At 38.5% G+C, this 20,368-nt stretch overlaps 1 protein-coding gene across 1 annotated transcript in view; it reads right to left on the reverse strand.

Annotated features, from left to right (window-relative positions):
* The window catches only part of LOC149773028 (snake venom 5'-nucleotidase-like), a 61,159-nt gene extending 54,090 nt beyond the window's left edge, over positions 1-7,069 (reverse strand). Inside the window, exon 1 of the mRNA XM_089946880.1 lies at positions 6,653-7,069. Coding sequence (XP_089803006.1) covers positions 6,653-6,991 — 339 coding nt within the window. The 5' untranslated portion in view covers positions 6,992-7,069. The remainder of the gene's footprint in view (positions 1-6,652) is intronic.
* Between the last annotated feature and the right edge of the window lie 13,299 nt (positions 7,070-20,368).

Consider the following 20,368-nt stretch of genomic DNA (forward strand, 5'->3'; position numbering starts at 1 on the left):
TAAAAATAATGGAAGTTTGTCTCAAGCACTTCATTGTATGCGTGTGGGTTTGTGTGTGTATGTGTGTGTGTGTTTGTTTTTCTCCTAACAATAAACATTGTCCCTTCACTAAAGAATATTTGTGAAAGTTGAATAGTGTGACTATATACAGTAACTCCTTGGCTAGTCTGTGTTGATAGTAGATTTTGGGTTTTTTCTCTTCTCTGTGTTGATAATTGATAATGGATTGTTTTCTCCCTTCTGTGTTGATAGTAGATAATATGTGAAGTTATTGTAAAGGATGTTTTCCTTCACGTCCGTGCTTCAAGTACATAAAGCATAGCGTCATCATTCGCACCACTAATTGCAGTATTTATTGACCTCGAAAAGCCATTCGACCTTGTATGGACAAAAGGCTTTTTAGCAAAACTCAATCACTATGCCATCACAGGTCGAATGTTTAATTTCATTGAGAATTTCCTCGCCGATCGTAGAATAACAACTAGAGTTGGCGACACCTGCTCTGAACTACACCCTCTTGAAAACGGTACACCACAAGGGAGCGTACTCAGCCCAACCATTTTCAACATCGTGATTAATGACTTGGACACCAACTTAACATCAAGTCTAATTGAACTTTCACAATTTGCAGATGATAGTGGACTATGGAGAGCAGGAAATCCCTCCAACCACAAAGTAATTGGCGAAATTCAAACAAGTTTAAACAAAATAGGGAAATGGGCTGATAAATGGGGGTTCAAATTATCCCATGAAAAAAACTATAGCAGTATTGTTCTCTGCCAAACGTAAATCCCAAAATCAGTATCCAAAACTTACCATTCAAATCAAGAAATTAAATTCGTTAAAGTAGCCCGATTTTTAGGAATGTACTATGACTCTAACCTAAACTGGGGACACCACATTAACGAACTAGTTAAAAGGTGCAATAAAGACCTTAACCTCCTTACAAACCTTAAAGGAACTACCTTGGGATACAATCAAGACACCTAACTGGCATTATATAAATCATTAATTAGGTCCAAACTAGATTACGGATGCCAAATTTACAACTAGGCACCCCAAAATAACCTCAAGAAATTAGATAGCATACAAAGAAAGGCCCTAATTATTTGTACTGGAGCACTACCATCCACGTCACTAGTGGAGCTTCAAATCCTAACCGGAGAACTGCCGCTCCACCTTAGAAGGCAAGAACTCACCCTCACATATGCAGCCAGGCTAACAATGCACCCCGATACACACCCCACCCGGCTAGCTATAAATAAATGCAACAGACCTTTTAGAACTAAACTAACACAAAACATGCCAGCAAGGAAACTAGTATATCAACTAGCTGAACAACTTCCTATGGATAACTTCTGAAGCAGAAATTACAAATCACTATGATACAGAGCCATGGATCAATATCAACCCTTCAATTAACACCCTCATTACGAAATATGGCAATAAAAATGAACAAGAACACAAACTAAAAACAATCAGTATAGAAGAGATCAACACTAAATATTGTAACTTTATTAAGATTTACACTGATGGATCCAAAATAACAGAACCACCCAGAACATCAGCAGCTTACGTGATCCCAGAACTTAACATTAAAGTAGGACGAAGATTACCTAACCTCTGCTCTATATACACAGCTGAATTCTGGGCCATCCTTGAAGCCCTCAAATGGATCGAAGAAAACAAATTATGCCAAGCGGTAATAATAAGTGACTCGCTATGCGTCATAAATTCAATACTTAATAACAACATCAAATCACACCTTTAGAAACTATACCCTGGAGCCTAGAAACGCCAAACTGTGCCATGAACCGCCTCCAGATCCATAAACCATGCCTCCTCTACCACGGCCGGACATCAAAACATCATGCGTTCAGTGCACGCCCCCCCCCCCCCGCCCCATAGCAGTATACACGAGTGCGTGTTGGGTCCAATCCCACTCTTCTCAATCAGCAAAGCAATGCAAACTAAGCAATGAGTGCGTGCTGGGTCCAATCCCACTCACCTCGGCCATACATCCAGATCGCTAGGAACTAATTAGTACCTCGATCTGACGGCCTAATTAATAAGTGTTCCATGAACACATAAAAGCCTGGGGGATTTGGCTCTCCTTCCTTCCCCCAGGAGTAATTAAATAGCATGCTGTGCGTGCAGAAAACAGTGATACAGGCTCCAATGGAAGTAAGTAAGTATTCGCACCATCCATTCAGTCTGCAGCGAACACAGAAGGAGCAACACAATAGAGCTAGCGACGGAAGTATTAATCCCTGCATATCGTTGAGCGCTATCCACGGCTTAGGTCCAAAGATAGCCTGCGGCTGGAGCTTAAGAGCGCAGGAAAACAGAACCACGCTCTTACTAATATGGGAGGACAAAGAAGAAAAAAGAATTAGGCCCAGAACTCGATGCGTGGAGGGACGAAATATATGCAACAGCAGCGCGAGCAAGTTATGCAGACCCAGCCAGTTAGCACCCCACCCACCTTGAGACCACAAATAACATCCAGCCAACAGCCGTCTATTCCTAACAAACAACCCATTCCGGAAAGAGTGGTGGAAGAACAAACGGCCAATTATGTTAGATAAGCGGTATGGCAAACACAAATATCGGAGGCATTACGTTCTTCTCTCAGCCCGATACTACAGGCGATCCCAGCTGAAAGAATAACCACAACAACAATAACAGCGACTGACACCATTGCAGCGGATTTAGAATTATCAACCTCAACTGAAGAACAATTATCAGAACCAGAAGAGGAGGCGGCTGAGGAGGAGGAGGGGGACACTGACCCCCTCGTTGAGAAGTACTCAGAAATGGGGCTAGACCAGGCATTGTATGACGTCAACAAAGCAGGACAGTTTATAAGAGCTATACGATACGTTGCCTACAAATCTCTAGATACCTTCAAACCAAGACCTTCTCAATAGGGATTTGGGGTCAAAGGTCTCCTCCAATTCTACAGACGTGCCTACACTGGATACCCCCTCAGTCAATTGGTAGAAGCCGCTGGTTACATTGCCGCACATCATGGCTACGCATTTCCTGACATCAAGAAGCAAGAAACAAAAAGTGCGGAACAAATCGTGAGGGCGGAAGAGCGACGTGGCACCTTTTAGCAGTAAAAAACAGCCCTTTTTAGGGCTCCAAAAGGTTGCCTATTATTTAATAGAGAATCATCTTTGGCTTGGTTTTCCTCCCTGACCAAACTATTTTTGAAACAAACTCGATCCATTGGACCACCGCAACAAACTTAAAAACTTGTTATACCTAACAGTGACACAACTTTCATATGTCGCTTAGACATATTAATCTAAATAGGACTAGTAAGGCTTTTTTATGTACACTATGTACTAATATTAGATAGATATGTTAGGAAGTAGGAATTTTAACAGACTTGTAAGATTTGAACTAATTGCACAGGTGGCTAACACACTATTGGTAATTTTTATTATCCATTAGTAAAAACTGGACTTGATTTGAAATAAGTACGGGCTGGCGTTTTGGGGAGTACTTGACGCCCATGGCTGGCTTGCCTTTTTCCTCCTTTACCACGCTCGGACATCGTACACGTGGCAGAATGTGGAACGATTTTCACCTGCCACACGCCCAGGAGTCATAATGTGACGTCATCGCTGTCGACCAATCGTAGCGGGCGTCACATACTGCTTGGGCTGACACCTGGGACATTTCAATCCAACTAGGAAACATGAGTGTGTGGTGTAACTATTCCCACTTAAGTTTAAAGCCTTTCAGTCAGGTTGTTAAGGACTAATTAGTCCTACAACCTGAGTGGCTCAATGAATAAGTACTCTTTGAGTATATAAAAGCCTGGGGGATGAGGCAATCTTTCCTTCCCCCAGGAGTAATAATAAATCACGCGGTGTGTGAATAAATCAGTGATGCACGCTCCATTGGAGCGAAAATAACAATAATTCAAGTAAGCAAGCAAGATTCGCACCGTTCAACATTGGATAAAGATAACAAACATGTGTTTAGATAAGATGATGAGATTGCAAGAGGCAATGGATGACCTGGGCATGGTAGAGGAATTCTTAATAAGAATGGAGTATGGTGAATATAGTCTCCACCGTCTCAAAATGGGGATAAACAGTGTGAGGAAGACCAAGGAAAGACTAAGAGAGATACTTAGAGAAGAAAAAGAAGATATGGAGGAAAAAGAACAGATGAGAGTATGGAAAGAGAAAATGGAAAAAGAAGAGGAGAGTGAGTAGAGGAAGAAAGAGGAAAAATTGGAAAAGGAGGAAGAGGAGGATGTAAGGGAGAAGAAAAAGAAGAATATTATAGGGAAGATAAGGTGTTGGTGGAGAAGTAGAAGGGAGGAGATAAAAATTGAACAAAAAGAAGAAACTCAAAGGCCCTTTTCAGGGCGACTCCAGTACTTCAAAAAATAGCTATTATTATGACATATTAGTGTATTTGTTTGTTTGTGTGATATGTCTATGTCTATAAAGTTATATGTCCAGCTCCGTCAGACATTATATAAAGTTATATGTCCCGCCACGCCAAGCGTTAAAACTTTTTCCAGCTGTCCCTGTTTCGCCAGATTGAGGTCAACCACTTGCAACATTGTTGCCAGTGTTCAGTACCATGACGTCACCCTGCTCCATTTCCCTTGACGCTAAACAGGCCCAATCCCTTGTTAAAATTCCCCATGTTACATTTTCCTTGGCGCCAGGTTACGTCCACCCCAAATTTAACTCTAAAGTCCGCCTTGACGCTATAATGTCCCAATACACTACTCATATTGCGTGGCTGAGTGCCTGGGAGGAAAGTTCCAACCAACACGAGGAGCAAGTCTTTGTCATAACTCCAATAAAAATAACTGTGACATTTTTTTCTATGACTGTTTATCCTACGCCCAATGGTTACCGGTTTTCATATATATATATATATATATATATATATATATATATATATATATATATATATATATATATATATATATATATAAAGAGAGAGAGAGCAACTGACGTCTAATGAGCACAGCAGGAACTATACATTGTAATTAATTTTAACTGAGTGGAATACCTATAGCACTTCCAGGGAGCACAGCAGAAATTTCACGTTGCAATGATTCAAAGAAAGCAAGATTTTATACTAACATGAAAACGCGAACTCGGATGAACAAAATGATTTCCCAATTGCTTGGAAAGCCTTTTATACATGACAGAATTTAAACGATATTTAAATGAATTTTATCGTCTGTAATATTTCGTTTTTCCTTGAATATCTGAAGACATTTTTTTTTCTCATACTGTAAAGTGTCCTGATTTTACAGCTACCAATCTCACTTGTAGACTGTTAGAACATATGTGTATAACACAGTGAGATGAACATTTACGCTAAGAAAATCACAAAAGCAGACACATCAGTAAGTTTTCAAATGAAAATCTCATTTAACGTACCGTGTTTTAAAATGCTAGGAAGGTGGGTAGTGCCATTTGTGAAGATATGTTACCACTATTTCCTCGTGATGTGAAGTCAGATCTGATGCATGTCACGTTGTCTGAGAAAATTTGTCTACAATTCTTGTTCATGTTTATAAATGTCTTCTGATAGAATTCGTAATTTTAAGTACTTTGGGTAAAGTCAGTACGTGTTACATAATATTACGACTTTAGACCGATTCTGAAGAAGAAAAAAGCAAACTACCTTTCCGTGAATTAGCCATTGCGTTACGATCAAATTCTCGGTTACTTCCTTTGAAGAACCTTGCTGAGGGGCGAGAAACTCGTTTTGGTTGCAAATAGCAGTGATGTCACCGGTCGGCTTAGGCTTAGAGACCGGAAACCCAACATTTTAACACCTCAGTGATACCACCTTCACTTAGTAGTATTCGATGCTTAGGCAATAGAAACTCGTCAATAAGTTTTGCTCTATTATTGAAAGAAACATGGTTGTAACCAAAATCGATTTCTTTGAAATGAAACTCGTCTTTTCTCATAAAACAATTGACGTTAATAGCTCTAGCGTTAAAATCTCTCATTAAAAACATTTATTCTAAATTAACATGACTAATTTGGAATGTATTTAGTCGTCAAATATGGAGTAAGCCTATGGTCTTTCTGTCAACAAAACCAGTGAACCTCTCCCACCCCTCCCAATTCCATGGTTATGCTCAGCCTCAAGGCTATAATCGCGAAATAGTGGAAGGTTTATATATATATATATATATATATATATATATATATATATATATATATATATATCATCTTTAGAGCAAACACAAAATCCCATATATTTTGACTGGTATCTTCGATATTCGTGAAAATGCAATGTTTTTGTACCACAATATAAATCACGTGCGTAGCAAACAATCTTTAAATGGGGGGGGGTTGTTGAAGCAGAATTTCCTCCTAATACTCCACTGCTTCAAATACATTCTGGATTAACGTAAGAAATGAAAATATCTGTTTAGTTTCCTCGTATTTTTTTTTAAATTAACAATGCCATTTTCTACTATTGTATACGGCAATGTCATTTGGGATTACGAGTTTTAACTTATGTATTTACGAGTGTTCTACGTATAAACTTTTAATGCGGCCGTAAGGTAAGTATGCTCCCCTCTTTAAATACGTTATTATTATTAGTAGTAGTAGTAGTAGTAGTAGTAGTAGTAGTAACTTACCATGGCATCATACTGTAATGTTTTCATAAAGTACGCAGATGCGAAGCCCTTGTACTTTAAGAACCAGAGGGTTCCAGTAAACCGATCTCCGGCGTCAAGGAGAATCACATTTTGATGTGTGTCGCGGATTTCTTTAACTTTTGTCACCTCCCGTGCAATGCCACCGAAACACTCTCCCTTCTGGGCCTGTTCCAATGTACAGTCGCTAGAATACTTGTTGATCTGTTCAAAATGAGCATGAAAATCGTTTGTATGAAGTATAGTCAGATTAAAACAGCGTACGGACACTAGATCGACGACAGCAATAAAGAACAACAAGTATATCTTTGAAACGCCCATGATTTACCAGTAATCGCCCAGATACACTTTGAGTACGGTATCTAGTACAGGAATACTTCACTTCAGCCGATCAAACACGATGTCTTAAACGTGCCCCTGTTTACGCTCTGATGCCTTAACTTTTAAACTTGCCCCTGTTTACGCTCTGTTACCTTAATTTGACCTTTGACCGGTTGGCAGACCTGAATCCTGTATAGTATATGCATCTGGAGTTTAACTGTTTATTCAACCTCATTAGAACACCGTGTCCTCTGCTATGTTAGTCGAGACTAATTCATAATCAGATACGCTAAATATCTGTCCCAGAAATCAATGTCGCTGTCGCAGATTAGGTCTATTTTAAATCATGTCTGCTATTTTTCTTTCGTTATTTATGTTTTCATTTCATTAAATTTTTCATTTTTTAGAACTTGTGGGATTGGACTCGTGGTTGTTAGACTCACACAACTATGCAAAACATGCACTTAAAGTTTCATTTTTTTTTTTTTTTGATAAACAAAATATATTTTATACAGAATAATTTCATACATTTTACGACTTTTGACCCCACCCCCCACCCCAAATATGATTACCGGTCAATACCAACGCTAACTTCTGACAGAGGTTCCTTCTTACAGTCCCGATGTGGTTATTTGATCTCAGTTTTATTTATAATTTTCAATTTCTTTCTTTTAAAAAATTAACTCTTCTATACTGTTGTGGTCAAACAACCAATACGCATCAGGCGTCATCTGTTTTTACTTCTTGTCGGTCTGTATACACATCAACAAGTTCTACTGTATCTAATTGTAACTGGCATTCGCTACTAGATTCCGAACTAATAGACTACAAAACCTTAACTATAATTTGAATGGTTGTGGGATTGGACTCGTGGGTGTTGGACTCGTAGGGGCCTACATTAAAAATACATGTACTTTTAAACCACAAGCAAACCGGTTATAACGCACTTTTCTATCAGTACGTGTCAGGTAACATTTTCCACTACGATAAAAACTGGAAGGCGTTGTATTCAGATGTCAGGAGGTAGTGGTGGCATGATGTGAGAGATCTCGCACTCCGTATGGTGCTACGGTTATCGTTATTTAGGAGATGGTCGACCACGGTGTTATTGCACGGCTCGAGTAAATAATACTATCAAATATAACATTATTGGATGAATAAGAAAGATCTGACCCGAGATATAGAAAAGAACAAAACGAGCCATTGTGTCTAAAATATAACAATTTAATCAATTATACAAACAAAATGAAATTGAATATGACATTTGAAAAATTTACTTTCTCTTAGAAATAGAGTTTACAATTTTTTTGTGCAAAATTGAATGGCGCTTATACTTTTTACCCCTGTGATGTCAGTTTCTAAACATAGCCTTTCGAACAAGGCGAACCGGTGTAATGGCGTTCAGTGTTCTTTTCCGCGTTATTGTTCGTATTATTGTTCTTACTGAAAACCATGTACCAGGCGTTAAATGTGTTAATCTGAATATGGCTGTGCATTCCAATATTTAGTTACAGTGGTGCTTAAGCCTGCAGACTGTATAAAACATATAATCAGTTTTGATGAATCTTTCTAGAACATTATAATAAACAAATTGATTGCGTGTCATCTCCGATAGATATACCCTGAATATTTTGAAATGAAAATTCCAAGGGAACTGCCAGCCCCACCCCCCACCCCCGTTAAATAATGTCGATGAAATATTCTTATATGTGATTCATGTTTTAAATGGATAGGGGTATATGTAGCAAAGTGACCAGTTCTTATATTTTCTTTAGCGCATAAAATTACATTGTTTATTTGATGCGATATGCATGTCTAATCTAGAAATGTTACATAAATATTCCATATATTTAAAAGCAATGCATCAATGTGTGTTTTGGGGTTTTATTTGTTTGTTTGTTTGTTTGTTTGTGTTGTTGGCATTATGCATTAGTGATTTTATTAACCTTTTCTGATTGTGATGTGTTAATCGCTAACAAAGTTAATAAAAGACGAGAGAAAATTTAGATGTTTATTTCTATGACAGTTTTACAAATAAATCGTAATTTCGAATTACATTTTAAGAACATGTAAGAATGCATTACGTCTATTAGAGTTATGGTGTTTAAAAGAGCAGTACTGGTTGATCATATTTATACTACGTGGATAATAAATTTCCCTAATTAAAAGATGTATACAATTAAATTTTGTCGGCAGGTATAATTTTATGCATGTATTGATGGAAACAGCAATACAAAAACTGCTGACCTTAACGACAACATCCATCCTTAAAATAATACACATTTTACACACAAACACTAACCGAAAATGAAACAAAATAGATATAAATAAATATTAATATAAATAAATATTATTGGTTTTAACACGTTCATTTGGGACACACATACATATCACACACACATAATGTGCACATAGTAGAAGATTGGAAAACAAAACAAACGAAAGACTAAGAAATAAAATGTACAAAATTATTATTGCATACACTCATATATTATCCTATTCCAATCATTGTTGGCAAGGTGTGGGCAATAAATAAATGTATTTTGGTAAGTCTCTCCAAATATCACCCACCTATCCACCTCTCTTTCGCTCTCTCTCTCTCTCTCTCTCTCTCTCTCTCTCTCTCTCTCTCTCTTCGGGTCGCTAACCGTCCACAGTACAGTACAGTTAGGAGCAAGTTTTTCTTCAAAAATAAAAATATAATACCCAACCTAATACGTGTCAGATTTTCTTCTCTGGGATAGAACAATATTCCAAATCTATATTACGTCAGATAACGTTTATCGAAAAGCAATACAATAAGATATGGTCATTTCGCCACCTAATACGCACTCACAGCCATATTAACGTGAATTTGTGTCTTTTCTAGCGGGTATTTGCTTCCTACTGGAATATGACATAATTAGACCTCCTAGGTAAACTATTACATCCACTTTCCTATTGGCCACGATAGAATATACTGCGAAACTATCTCTCCAAAATGTTTGCACCATTAGACCAGCTTGCAATGTTTCTACGTATATATGAGAAAATATTAAGATTGTATGTATTGCTCTTTCAATTCACCTTGTGCGTTGTCCTTCTTCCCCCCCCCCCCCCGATTTTTAGAAATGTGAAAAGAGCAGAAAAGACACTTTATTAGATAATAATAATAATAATGATAATGAGAACTTTGTATAGCGCCTAATTTTTAGAAGCTCTAAGCGCTTTACAACATTAGACAACACCGATAACTTAAAAAACATATATAGTGATAATTTTACAAAAATCAAACACCATGAAATTAGAAAACAAACAAATAAATGCTAAAATATTTAAGGTAGTAAACATTATTAGGTCTTTAAGTTTGTTCTTGCAGTCAAAATAAGTGAGTTTCAGACCACACTTGAATAGGATCACTGTGTCTTTGTGTCTAAGTATACGATTGTCAGAAGAGGAGCGTAAGTATATTGCTGGTGTGTGTACACATGGGTGAGGTCGGATAGGTATGTTGGACTAGAGTCCGTCAGTGAAACGTAGCACAGAGAACAAAGTTTGTGTTTGATCCTGGATCGAATGGATAGCCAGTGTAGAGTACAGAGCAGCGGGGAGGTGTGCTCTGATCGTGGTACTCTATGTATGATCCGAGCAGCTGTGTTTTGAACTTTTTGTAGTTTATGGAGTAGATATTGAGATGAACCAGACATAATTGAGTTACAATAGTCCGGTCTTCAAAGTACTAATGATCACACAGTTGTTTTAGTGGCATCAACTGAAAGATATTTGCGAATGGAGTTGATGCGTCTCAGCTCAAGATATGCAGCTTTGCATATGTTTATGACATGTTGGTGCAATGTGAGAGTACTGTCCAGAATAACACCTAGGTTTCGTACTGATTGTGTGAATTTAATGTTGGTGTTGTTGATATTTATTGTTTGAGGTAAAGGATGTGAATGAGAAAGTCTTTGTGTTGTGATCAGAATGGCCTCAGTTTTATCATCATTCATTTGCAGCTTGTTACATGTCATCCATGATTTCACATCAGAAATGCACTTCTCTACATCTTGGATGGTAGCATCAACTTCACTTGGGTGGCTAGATTTGTATATTTGGGTGTCATCAGCGTACAATTGGTGAGACACTGGATGATGATCTATGACACTAGGGAGCGGATGAGTGTATAGAATGAAGAGAACAGGTCCAAGAACAGACCCCTGTGTAACACCACGACAGAGATTAACTGGGCTGGAGTGTATTCTATTTGCAGACACAATTTGTGTCCTGTTGACCAAGTAGGACTTGAACCACAGTAAGGCTGTATCATGAATGCCAAATACATGCTGGAGACGGTGAAGTAATATATCATGGTCTATTGAGTCAAATGCTGTAGACAAATCAAGGAGGGTGAGGACTGTAATCTTTCCGCTATCCAAAGCAGTGAGAATGTCATTAACTACTTTTAGAAGAGTAGTTTCAGTACTGTGGCAAGGGCGATATGCAGATTGTACATTGCTAAAATGGCTGTTTGAATTCAGATGAGATACAAGCCGGGATAGAACAACCTTTTCTAAGATTTTTCATATGAAGGGGATATTAGAAACTGGGCGGTAGTTCTTTAAAACGGTATGGTCTAGTGTTGGTTTCTTCAGCAGAGGCTTTACAATGGCAGTTTTGAAAAATGACGGGAATTCCCTGGATAAGAGAGAGGTATTAATAACATCAGTTAGTGAAGGTAATACTGGATCTAAGCACTCAAGCAGCAGTGATGTTCTAATTGGATCAAGTTCACATGACTTTGGTGCACTCTTCATCACGATTGTACGTACGAAATCCATTGAGACAGGTTCAAATGCTGCTAATGGTTACCGCTGAAATTCTGTATCCCAACTGTATGGTGACGATGAGCCAATTGCAATTGTGGTGTCAAGCTTATCTCTAATGGTTTGTACTTTGTCACGGAAGAAATTTGCAAACAGGTCCGGAAGGTCGACTGGAGAGAAGGTAGCTGGAAGTGGTGTACATTTTGTTCCTTGACATTAGCTTGTTAGTAATCTCGAAGAGCTCTTTGCAGCTGAAACTATCCATGATCTTAGTACTGTAGTGGGCTTATTTCGCTGCATGGACTATATGTGTGACATTCGTCTTAGCGGCTTCATAGATCTGCATATGAATAGTGAGTCTGGTGGAAAGCCAAAGCCTTTCAGCTTTACGGCGGTCTCTTTTAGCAGTGCGAAGCTGGTCCCTAACACTGCTATACCATGAAGAACATTTTTGAATTGATACTCTGCACTTGGTAGCTGTGGTACGTTTGTCGAGCAATGAACGCAGGCAGTTATCGAGACACGTGTAAGGCAGTCATTCTAGTTCAGGAGGTGCTATTTGTGGCTTTGAGTTCGTTATGAACAGTTTCACAATTGTAAGTTCTTGACAGATATGCTTAAAAATCCGATGCGATGGTGTCTTTGAAATCCTTTCAGATGCGTTCTGTGTTCTTTATACCGGAAATTAAAGTAGATAAATATTTTCCATCAATTCCTCTCATGAAAGTTTTTACCTTATTTCGAAATGTGTTAAAATTCTACCAATTTTTCTAGATGTGGTAGAAGTAGCACATCTTACTAGCCATTTTTGTATAATCGGCGTGCCGTTCTGGTTCAGCCTGTCACTTAACTCTTCTGGATCTTGGTGGAGTTTGCTTATTATGTCAGGATAATCAAAAGCTTTCAAACCAAACTTTAACGCAAAACGAAAGACAAAAATCATGTGTTATTCAAGGGTGAAGATATTTCAGAGAATAATAAATATGTGCCTAATTTTTGAATGATTTGTACGAGTGTTCTACATTTGCTATTCTTTCATAGATGCCAGTTTTAGAGAGAAATAGGTGTCATTATTTTATCGGAAACACGATAAATAATTTTAAATTATTTTATATACAAGCTCCACTGTGTATTTGCTTGTTCTGTTGAAATCTATAAAGCCTCTTCTTTATTATAAATGTACGATTGTGGTAATAAACCAAAACAAAACAAAATACAATGGACTCTGGATAAGCACTAAACAATGAAAAACTATTTAGAAATTCATTTATGGAAAATCTGCAATTGCAAAGAGTTCTTTTGATGTCATGAAAGGTTAATACTTTTTTCTCTATCAAAGTAGATATCGTACAGTTTATTATTCGTCAAAGGAGACTGCCATGACTTCAAAGATTCGTTAAGCACAAATCATTGTTTTCGTAACTCTGCATTAAAATCGGTGACATGGGGAAAAATTCTTAAAATGTTGTACATCACTCCACTTTTATATTAGAGTGACCATTTCTTCGAGAATATTATTGATATTTGGTTTATATCAGACATCTCTCTCTCTCTCTCTCTCTCTCTCTCTCTCTCTCTCTCTCTCTCTCTCTCTCTCTTTGCGGGTACGGAGGTTTAGGATAGGCCCGATGAGTCATCGCTGCATGTTGTAAGAAGCGATTGAGTGGAAGCAATCTGCTGGCCCTGGGTTGCGACCCATGTCGAGGGAGAAAAGGATCATGATTGTTGAGGAAACTGAAGAACCAAAAGCAGCACCCCTCTGCATCACACTACTTAGGCATCTTGGGGGCCCAGAGTGGCCGAGTGGTCTAAAGCGCTCAACGTTACGGATCACTGCCATCTCACCGAAATCTGCGTGGGTTCGAGTCTCGGGCTCGGCCAATGTGGGTATGTGGGAAAGCCTGCCGGTGGCTTCTCGTGGGTCGGTGGTTCTTTAAGGGTTTTTACGGTTTCTTCCTCCACCATTAATACTGGCCGCCGTGTATAGCCTATCCTGTGTTGCAAAATGGCATTAAAACCTATAACAACAACTTTGGCCTCTCCTTGTTCCTACAGGAATGGTCGAGATGGGCTCAGGGACTTGTAAGCAGAGGAGACTGCTCCATGTACTCAAGGCAGATCAAGATTTTTATGCACACTTATGTTCTGTAACTCCTGGTATGTAGTTTTATGTTTTTGTACTTTTTATTCATTTTTTACCTATAATTAGTACCATTCGATCAGATACATTCCTTCTTTTACATACAGTATTCATTGTATCACCACATATAGGCTGGCTCAATAACTCATTAAAAAAAAAATGTTGCTTTTTCCTATATGCTACGTGTATGTTAGATCCAGACCATAAACCATAATCATTTAAAGTCAGTAAAGGCGGCAGCGAACTATGAAATATAGACCATAGTCACTGATGGCTATAGTATTCATTTTAAAACATTCATATACCAAGTCACAGCGCTCAAAAAATATTATCTGAGAAAATGACCTACACTCATACTGAACCTCTGGAATGGGATTGGTCAGAACGTAGTCCAATATAATGGATACAATATATATTATTATCACGAAAATTATTCTCGTTAAGTCTCCCCCGTGTGCTTTTGTTGTTGTTGTTGTTGTAGGGTTTAACGCCATTTTTCAGCACACGATAGGCTATACATGGCGGCCAGTATTAATGACTCGAACCCACGCAGACAGACGTGAAATGGCAGTGATCCGTAACGGAGAGCGCTTTAGACCACTCGGCCACTCAGGCCCCACACCCCACCCCATGTGCATTTGTTCAGATATCACCAAGTACATGATAAATTAGTCGAATCACATTTCTTATACTGAGAGATGTGTGTATGCATTGGACAAATTGCTTTTTGATCTAAATTCGTAAGCTCTCACATGCATAGCCTGGAGACATGGAACAATTCACGAGGGCGTTTTTAGCCTTAAAATTAGTACACTTACGGAACTTAAGGTTTATCTCCCCTTTTGGTCATTGTACCAGATATATATGGTCACATCACTACAAATGAGCACAGCAAAAACTAAACGTTTTAGATCTAACTGATATTAAATTACCTTACTTTAAATGCAGTTTCCAAAACTTCACCAAACACTGGCCAGGTCCAAAACATATCAAAGCTGTTGTGAAACAGCCTGTATAAAATATACAGCAGAGCGCAAGCACGGATTTCTTCACACCGCATTACTCATATATTCAAGCCATAGTGTACGATGTTACAGGAAAGTTACTTTAACTTTGCAATTTCATGTTTAAGGTTAAATTTAAACATTAATTTGGATGTGTATGACTAAGTATATTATTGGAAACGACTGGAAACTAAGAACAGCTAAATTGTTAGTTCAGTGACAAGTGATGAAATATTGTACCTATATATAATTGAATAATCTAGGCACTTCTGTTAATTAGAATTAATTAATATGTATAGCTTCTGCTGCGCTCATTTGAAGTTATATGCCCAAAATACATAGTGCAATGACCAAAAAGGGAAAATGCACCTTAAACAATGAGAAAATATATTATTTTAAAATAAAAAAAACACACTACGTTGGATATTCAGGCGAAAATCAAGTTTCAGAACAGATTAAAGTCACATTAGCAACGTATTGACTCTTAATGGCGTACAAGCAACAAAATCTTCCCATAGTCAAGTCATTTGATAATTCTGTTCTCTTACACATATTTAAGTCTACTCATGTGATGCATTCATTAAATGTTTAAAAAGAACTACATCAGGATTTGCAAATTTGATCATTTTGTTTTATACGAAAGTCTAAGAATGTAATTCGCTATAAATATCAATAATTAGTTACTTCATCTGTCACAGAGTGTCATGTACACTTCTCTATGGGTCTTCTGAAAAGGACTATTTAAATATTTTGAAGGTCTTCGACACAGAAAACTCGATAATAAAATAAAAATGTTAGCTTTTAGGTCCGCTAAAGATATGAAATTTCTATTAATGACATATTTGTAACGTGCAACTTAGCAAAGATTATTTATTAAAAAGACGAAAGAATGTACATAGTCAGGTCGAAAAAGTTACCGACATTTTCTCCACTTAAGTCGAGTTAAACTGCAGATGTATGGATACTAAATCAGGCGGCACTCGGAAAGAAAGTTGCATTTCAGATGAGCATCAGGTCTAGCTTTGAGAGCTACGGGAGTAGTGAATGGGGATACCCTAGGGACAATGGGAATTACCATTACAGGACCCCTTGGGACAATCTGGGGAATATGTAAATTTAGCATGGGGAAAAATCATGGGACGATCTGGGGACTATGTAAATTTAACATGGGGAAAAATTATGGGTCACTCTAGGGACAAGGGGAAATGGAACAGGGGATTTTTTTGTTTTTTTTTTAAAAATTAAAAAAATAAATAAAATAAAATAAAATAAAAACAAAAAAAACGGGTAGGCAATTGAAAGTCTATCTCTTTTCGAGAGATGTGGGTGGCCCTGAAAAGGGCCTTTGGTTCATCATCATCTTCTTCTTTTATTTCCTCCACTGCTTCCACCAAGTTCTCACTTTTACCAGTATTCCTTTCTTCTTCTCCTTCTCTGGCATCCAGTCTGGATGACCTATTGCTCGGAATTTCTTCTGTATTATGATCCAATTGTTGTTGAGTTTGTCAAAGGCCTCTTTTTTCTTTAAGTTTTCCTAATCCTTTCGTTCTTTATTCCACTTGTCTTTGATCTTCTTTACTTCTTCCTCCATTACTTTTCTCATAAGTTCTTCCGATTTCTTAAGCTGGTCTAGGCCTTTTTTGACAAAGGACCACTCTGTCCATTCCATTACGTCTTCCAAAAAGCACCTTACTTCTATCACATTATCCATGGCTTCCTTTAAGTGACCAGTCTTTACATACTCTGGATCTATAAAGCCTCTTAGTCTTTTTACTTCTTCTTCTATCGTCTCTTTCACCAGATCCATAGCTAATTTCAGGTTGGTCACTTGCCTTCTGACAAAATCTCGGGTAACTTCATGCTTCCATTCTCGTTCAATCCTTTCCACTGCATAAGCTCCATCCACCATCCAATACCAAATGTCCTTCAACTGGTTAAACAATTCTGTTACAGCTACCATCTTCCTTGTCTTTATTCCGTAGAATGGTTCCAACAACAAACCTTGTGAGTTCTTATACTTAAAGCGCGGATGTGATGGAAAACATCCCCCTAAAACAAAATTGATATTACCTAGATCATTACTTAAAACGTGCGGACGTGAAGGAAAACATCCCCTACTTTTCTCATTTCATATCATCTACTATCCACATACGTGAAGCAGCAATAAACAAACCCCAAATCTACTATTCACACACGCAAAGCATTAAAATGAAACCGCAAATTTACAATCCACACACGCAAAGCATTAAAATTAAACCCAAATCTACCATCCACACAAACGTACGTGAGCGCTTACAAACAAACACACACACACACACACACACAAGAAAAAAAGAGTCAGTGTTCATATTCACACTACTCTACATACACACATTGGCAAATCGATTACTATTTCTTTTCTAGAGTATTGGGTAGCCCTGAAAAGGGCTGTTTGTTTTTGAACTCCATGGCACCTGGTTAATGATGGCACCTTCCAGGCCTGGCACCACACACACATCTTCTTCCCCAGTCTCTTTTCACTCTTTTTTGGGGGAGAGCAGAGGCGGGATAAGTGGCTTCAGAACCCCAATCTTCTGTCTCTGGGATTCTGAAATTTCCTCTCTCCTTTTCTTCCTCTTCTTTGTTTCTTCTCTCCTCCTCTTCTTTGTTTCTTCTCTCCTCCTCTTCTTTGTTTCTTCTCTCCTCCTCTTTCATCCTTCCCTCTACTACGATGGCCTCTGCAGCCAGCTTATTCACTATACACCTGGCATATTCCAGGTGTACATGAAGTTCAAGCAGTTTAGCTAGTCTGGTGTTCATTCTGGTGGTGTTGATCAATCAACAAGGGTAGCTAGACTGCCGAACGATTTTTAATTTATACTGAAAGCGCGGACGTGATGGAAAACATCCCCTAAAACAAAATTGATCTTACCTAGATCATAACCAAACAACGCGCGGACCTAAAAGAAACACTCACTCACTTTTTATACTACCCATCACTATTCTAAAAAATTTTATTAAACAACTAATATACTATCCACATACGCAAAGCAATCCAATCAAACCCCAAATCTACTCTCCCCACACGTCAAACAGCAAAAAAAACATCATCAGAATCTACTATCCACACAAACGTACGTGAGCACTTACAAACACACAATCATATACACAAACACATACACTCACACTATAAAAAAGAGTCAGTGTTTATATTCACACTACTCTACATACACACATTGGCAAATGGATTACTATTTCTTTCCTGGAGTATTGGGTAGCCCTGAAAAGGGCTGTTTTTTTGTTTGCTATGGCAATCTTTTAGTTTCTAAGAATGCGATGTCCTCTGAAGATAGACTTTCTGACGATAGGTCTGCTTCTTCGGAAAGAGAAGAAGAACTCTTTGGTGTCGATACGACAATCGACAAAGCCTCTGTCAGGTTCCGGTTGCTGCTGCTGTTGCTGCTGTTGCTGCTCTCTCTGCTGTTTCTGAAGTCTGTACTTCTCTGTCCATTCTTCTTTCTCCCTGTTCACTTCTTCTCTGAAGAGCTCTTCTATCAGGTCTTCGGTGACTTTTAGCATTCTCACATTCTCTATCTCTTCTGGCTTCGGTATCAGACTGTGTCTGACCCTGTGCAAATTCACGTAGGCTTCGTTTAGCTTAGCTAGTTTGGAGCACATCTTCGTAGGAGGATGAGTCGACAATGGATGGTTAGACTGGAGGCTACCCCGGCTTTAAAGTCAAAGCGCGGACGTGAAGGAAAACATCCCTCCACGGTTTTCGAGCCGGAACGTTCAATGAGTGCCATGAGAGGGATAGTAAGAAGTCAAAGAGCAAGAATCAAGATTTCTATAGTCAAACAAACCACAAAGGCATTTTTTTCAAAACACAACATTTTTTATTCAAAATCACTTAACACTAACAAACAACTCTAACATTTTTAACAATAATCTAACAATATAACATCAAACATTTTGTTTCAAATGACAAACATTTTTTTTTCTCCAACTCACACATTCTTTTGGACAAGGCTGACAACGTTGTGAATGAAATTGTGATTTCCACTGTTGGAAGTCATTAGGCCATTGATGGACACTACGTTTCCTAACTTGAGACAAAAGATAAGCATAATGGTCACAAAACCATTGATCTACTTTCACATCGTTTCTAGAAGAAGAACGAGGATCAAAATGAGTCACTAAATGTTCTAAGGAATAGCCCAGGCTGCGATGATGCAGAAAATACACACAATATTGTCCACACACCAAGGAATCTGTGCCTTGTAATTTCACATTATTGAATCGGGTGGTCTGAGCATTTCTTCTCATAAAGTCAATGATATCGTCTTCCAAAGGGGGCAATCCATACGAATCGAAATATTCCACACATCCTTCTTGAGGAAAGTAGACGGCTACCCAGTGGGTTCCTGGGAGATGACTGTCGTCCGTGTTGATCACATAAGCTAGATGGTCTTGAGGTTTGCGATGAGGGAGTTCATCTTTAGCACATACGACAGGATTCCAAGAAGCCGTGCACGAACTGTGGTTCAAAAGGTAATAAAGTTCCCAGGTATCCATGTTTTGTGTGTTTTGTTTCTTCTTCACAGGTAATAATAAGTCATCAATTCGATCCTGACTTTTTGCTTGAAAATGTCTGACAAGTAAAAGGCGTTTAGCTTCGTCTCCCCACTCTGATTCAGAAGAGCTTCGATACGATGGATCTCTTGGGTGGTTAATGGTGGACAAGAATGTTCACGCAAGTCTTTATACCATTGATGCAACACGACTTCGTCCGAGATGAGGCTCCAAGCTTCGTCCAGATACTCGTTCAATTTTTCTTCTTGACTCAGCATTAGCATTTATCGTGTTGAATTTGACTGGGATGATCGTTTTGACATCCATAGCAATCTTTCATGATCAATTCCGTCATTTTTTCGACCAAGTGTTTGGCAAAATAATAGACTAAATGGGCTTCCCGTTCTGGCCATCTTGACTTCATCATGATAACTTCTTCGTCTTTGTCTTGAGATTCTTCTTCCCCGGTCTCCTCACATTCCATCTTCAAAGTTTCTCCACTAGGCAAAGAGGGATAACAGTCTTCCATGGCTTCTAATAGTCTAGAATGACTTCTCTCAAACTGTTGATTTCTATGGTATTGTCAAATTCTGCATACAGGAGGACGTTCACTGTGTGATCTGGAGGTGGATTTGCAAACTGAAGTTCCACACGAATCTGACCCGATTTTGTAGGGTGGAAATGTCCCTCGTCGCTGCCTTGGTCTGGAGTGAAATCAAAACACAACAAAGCATAGCCTCCTGCATAATCGTCGTACAAAATACCGTGACTGGTGTTGGTTCCTAACTGTCCCGTGGCTTCGTACAGGGACAAGTACGATCTCAAATAATTCTTCGCGACACCAAAGTTAAGCTCAAAGGGTCGGGTACACAAGGTCTTGCCG

This window comes from Sinohyriopsis cumingii, unplaced genomic scaffold (genome assembly GCF_028554795.1).
Source record: "Sinohyriopsis cumingii isolate HCF-2022 unplaced genomic scaffold, ASM2855479v2 utg000913l, whole genome shotgun sequence".
Classification (NCBI taxonomy): Eukaryota; Metazoa; Mollusca; class Bivalvia; order Unionida; family Unionidae; genus Sinohyriopsis; species Sinohyriopsis cumingii.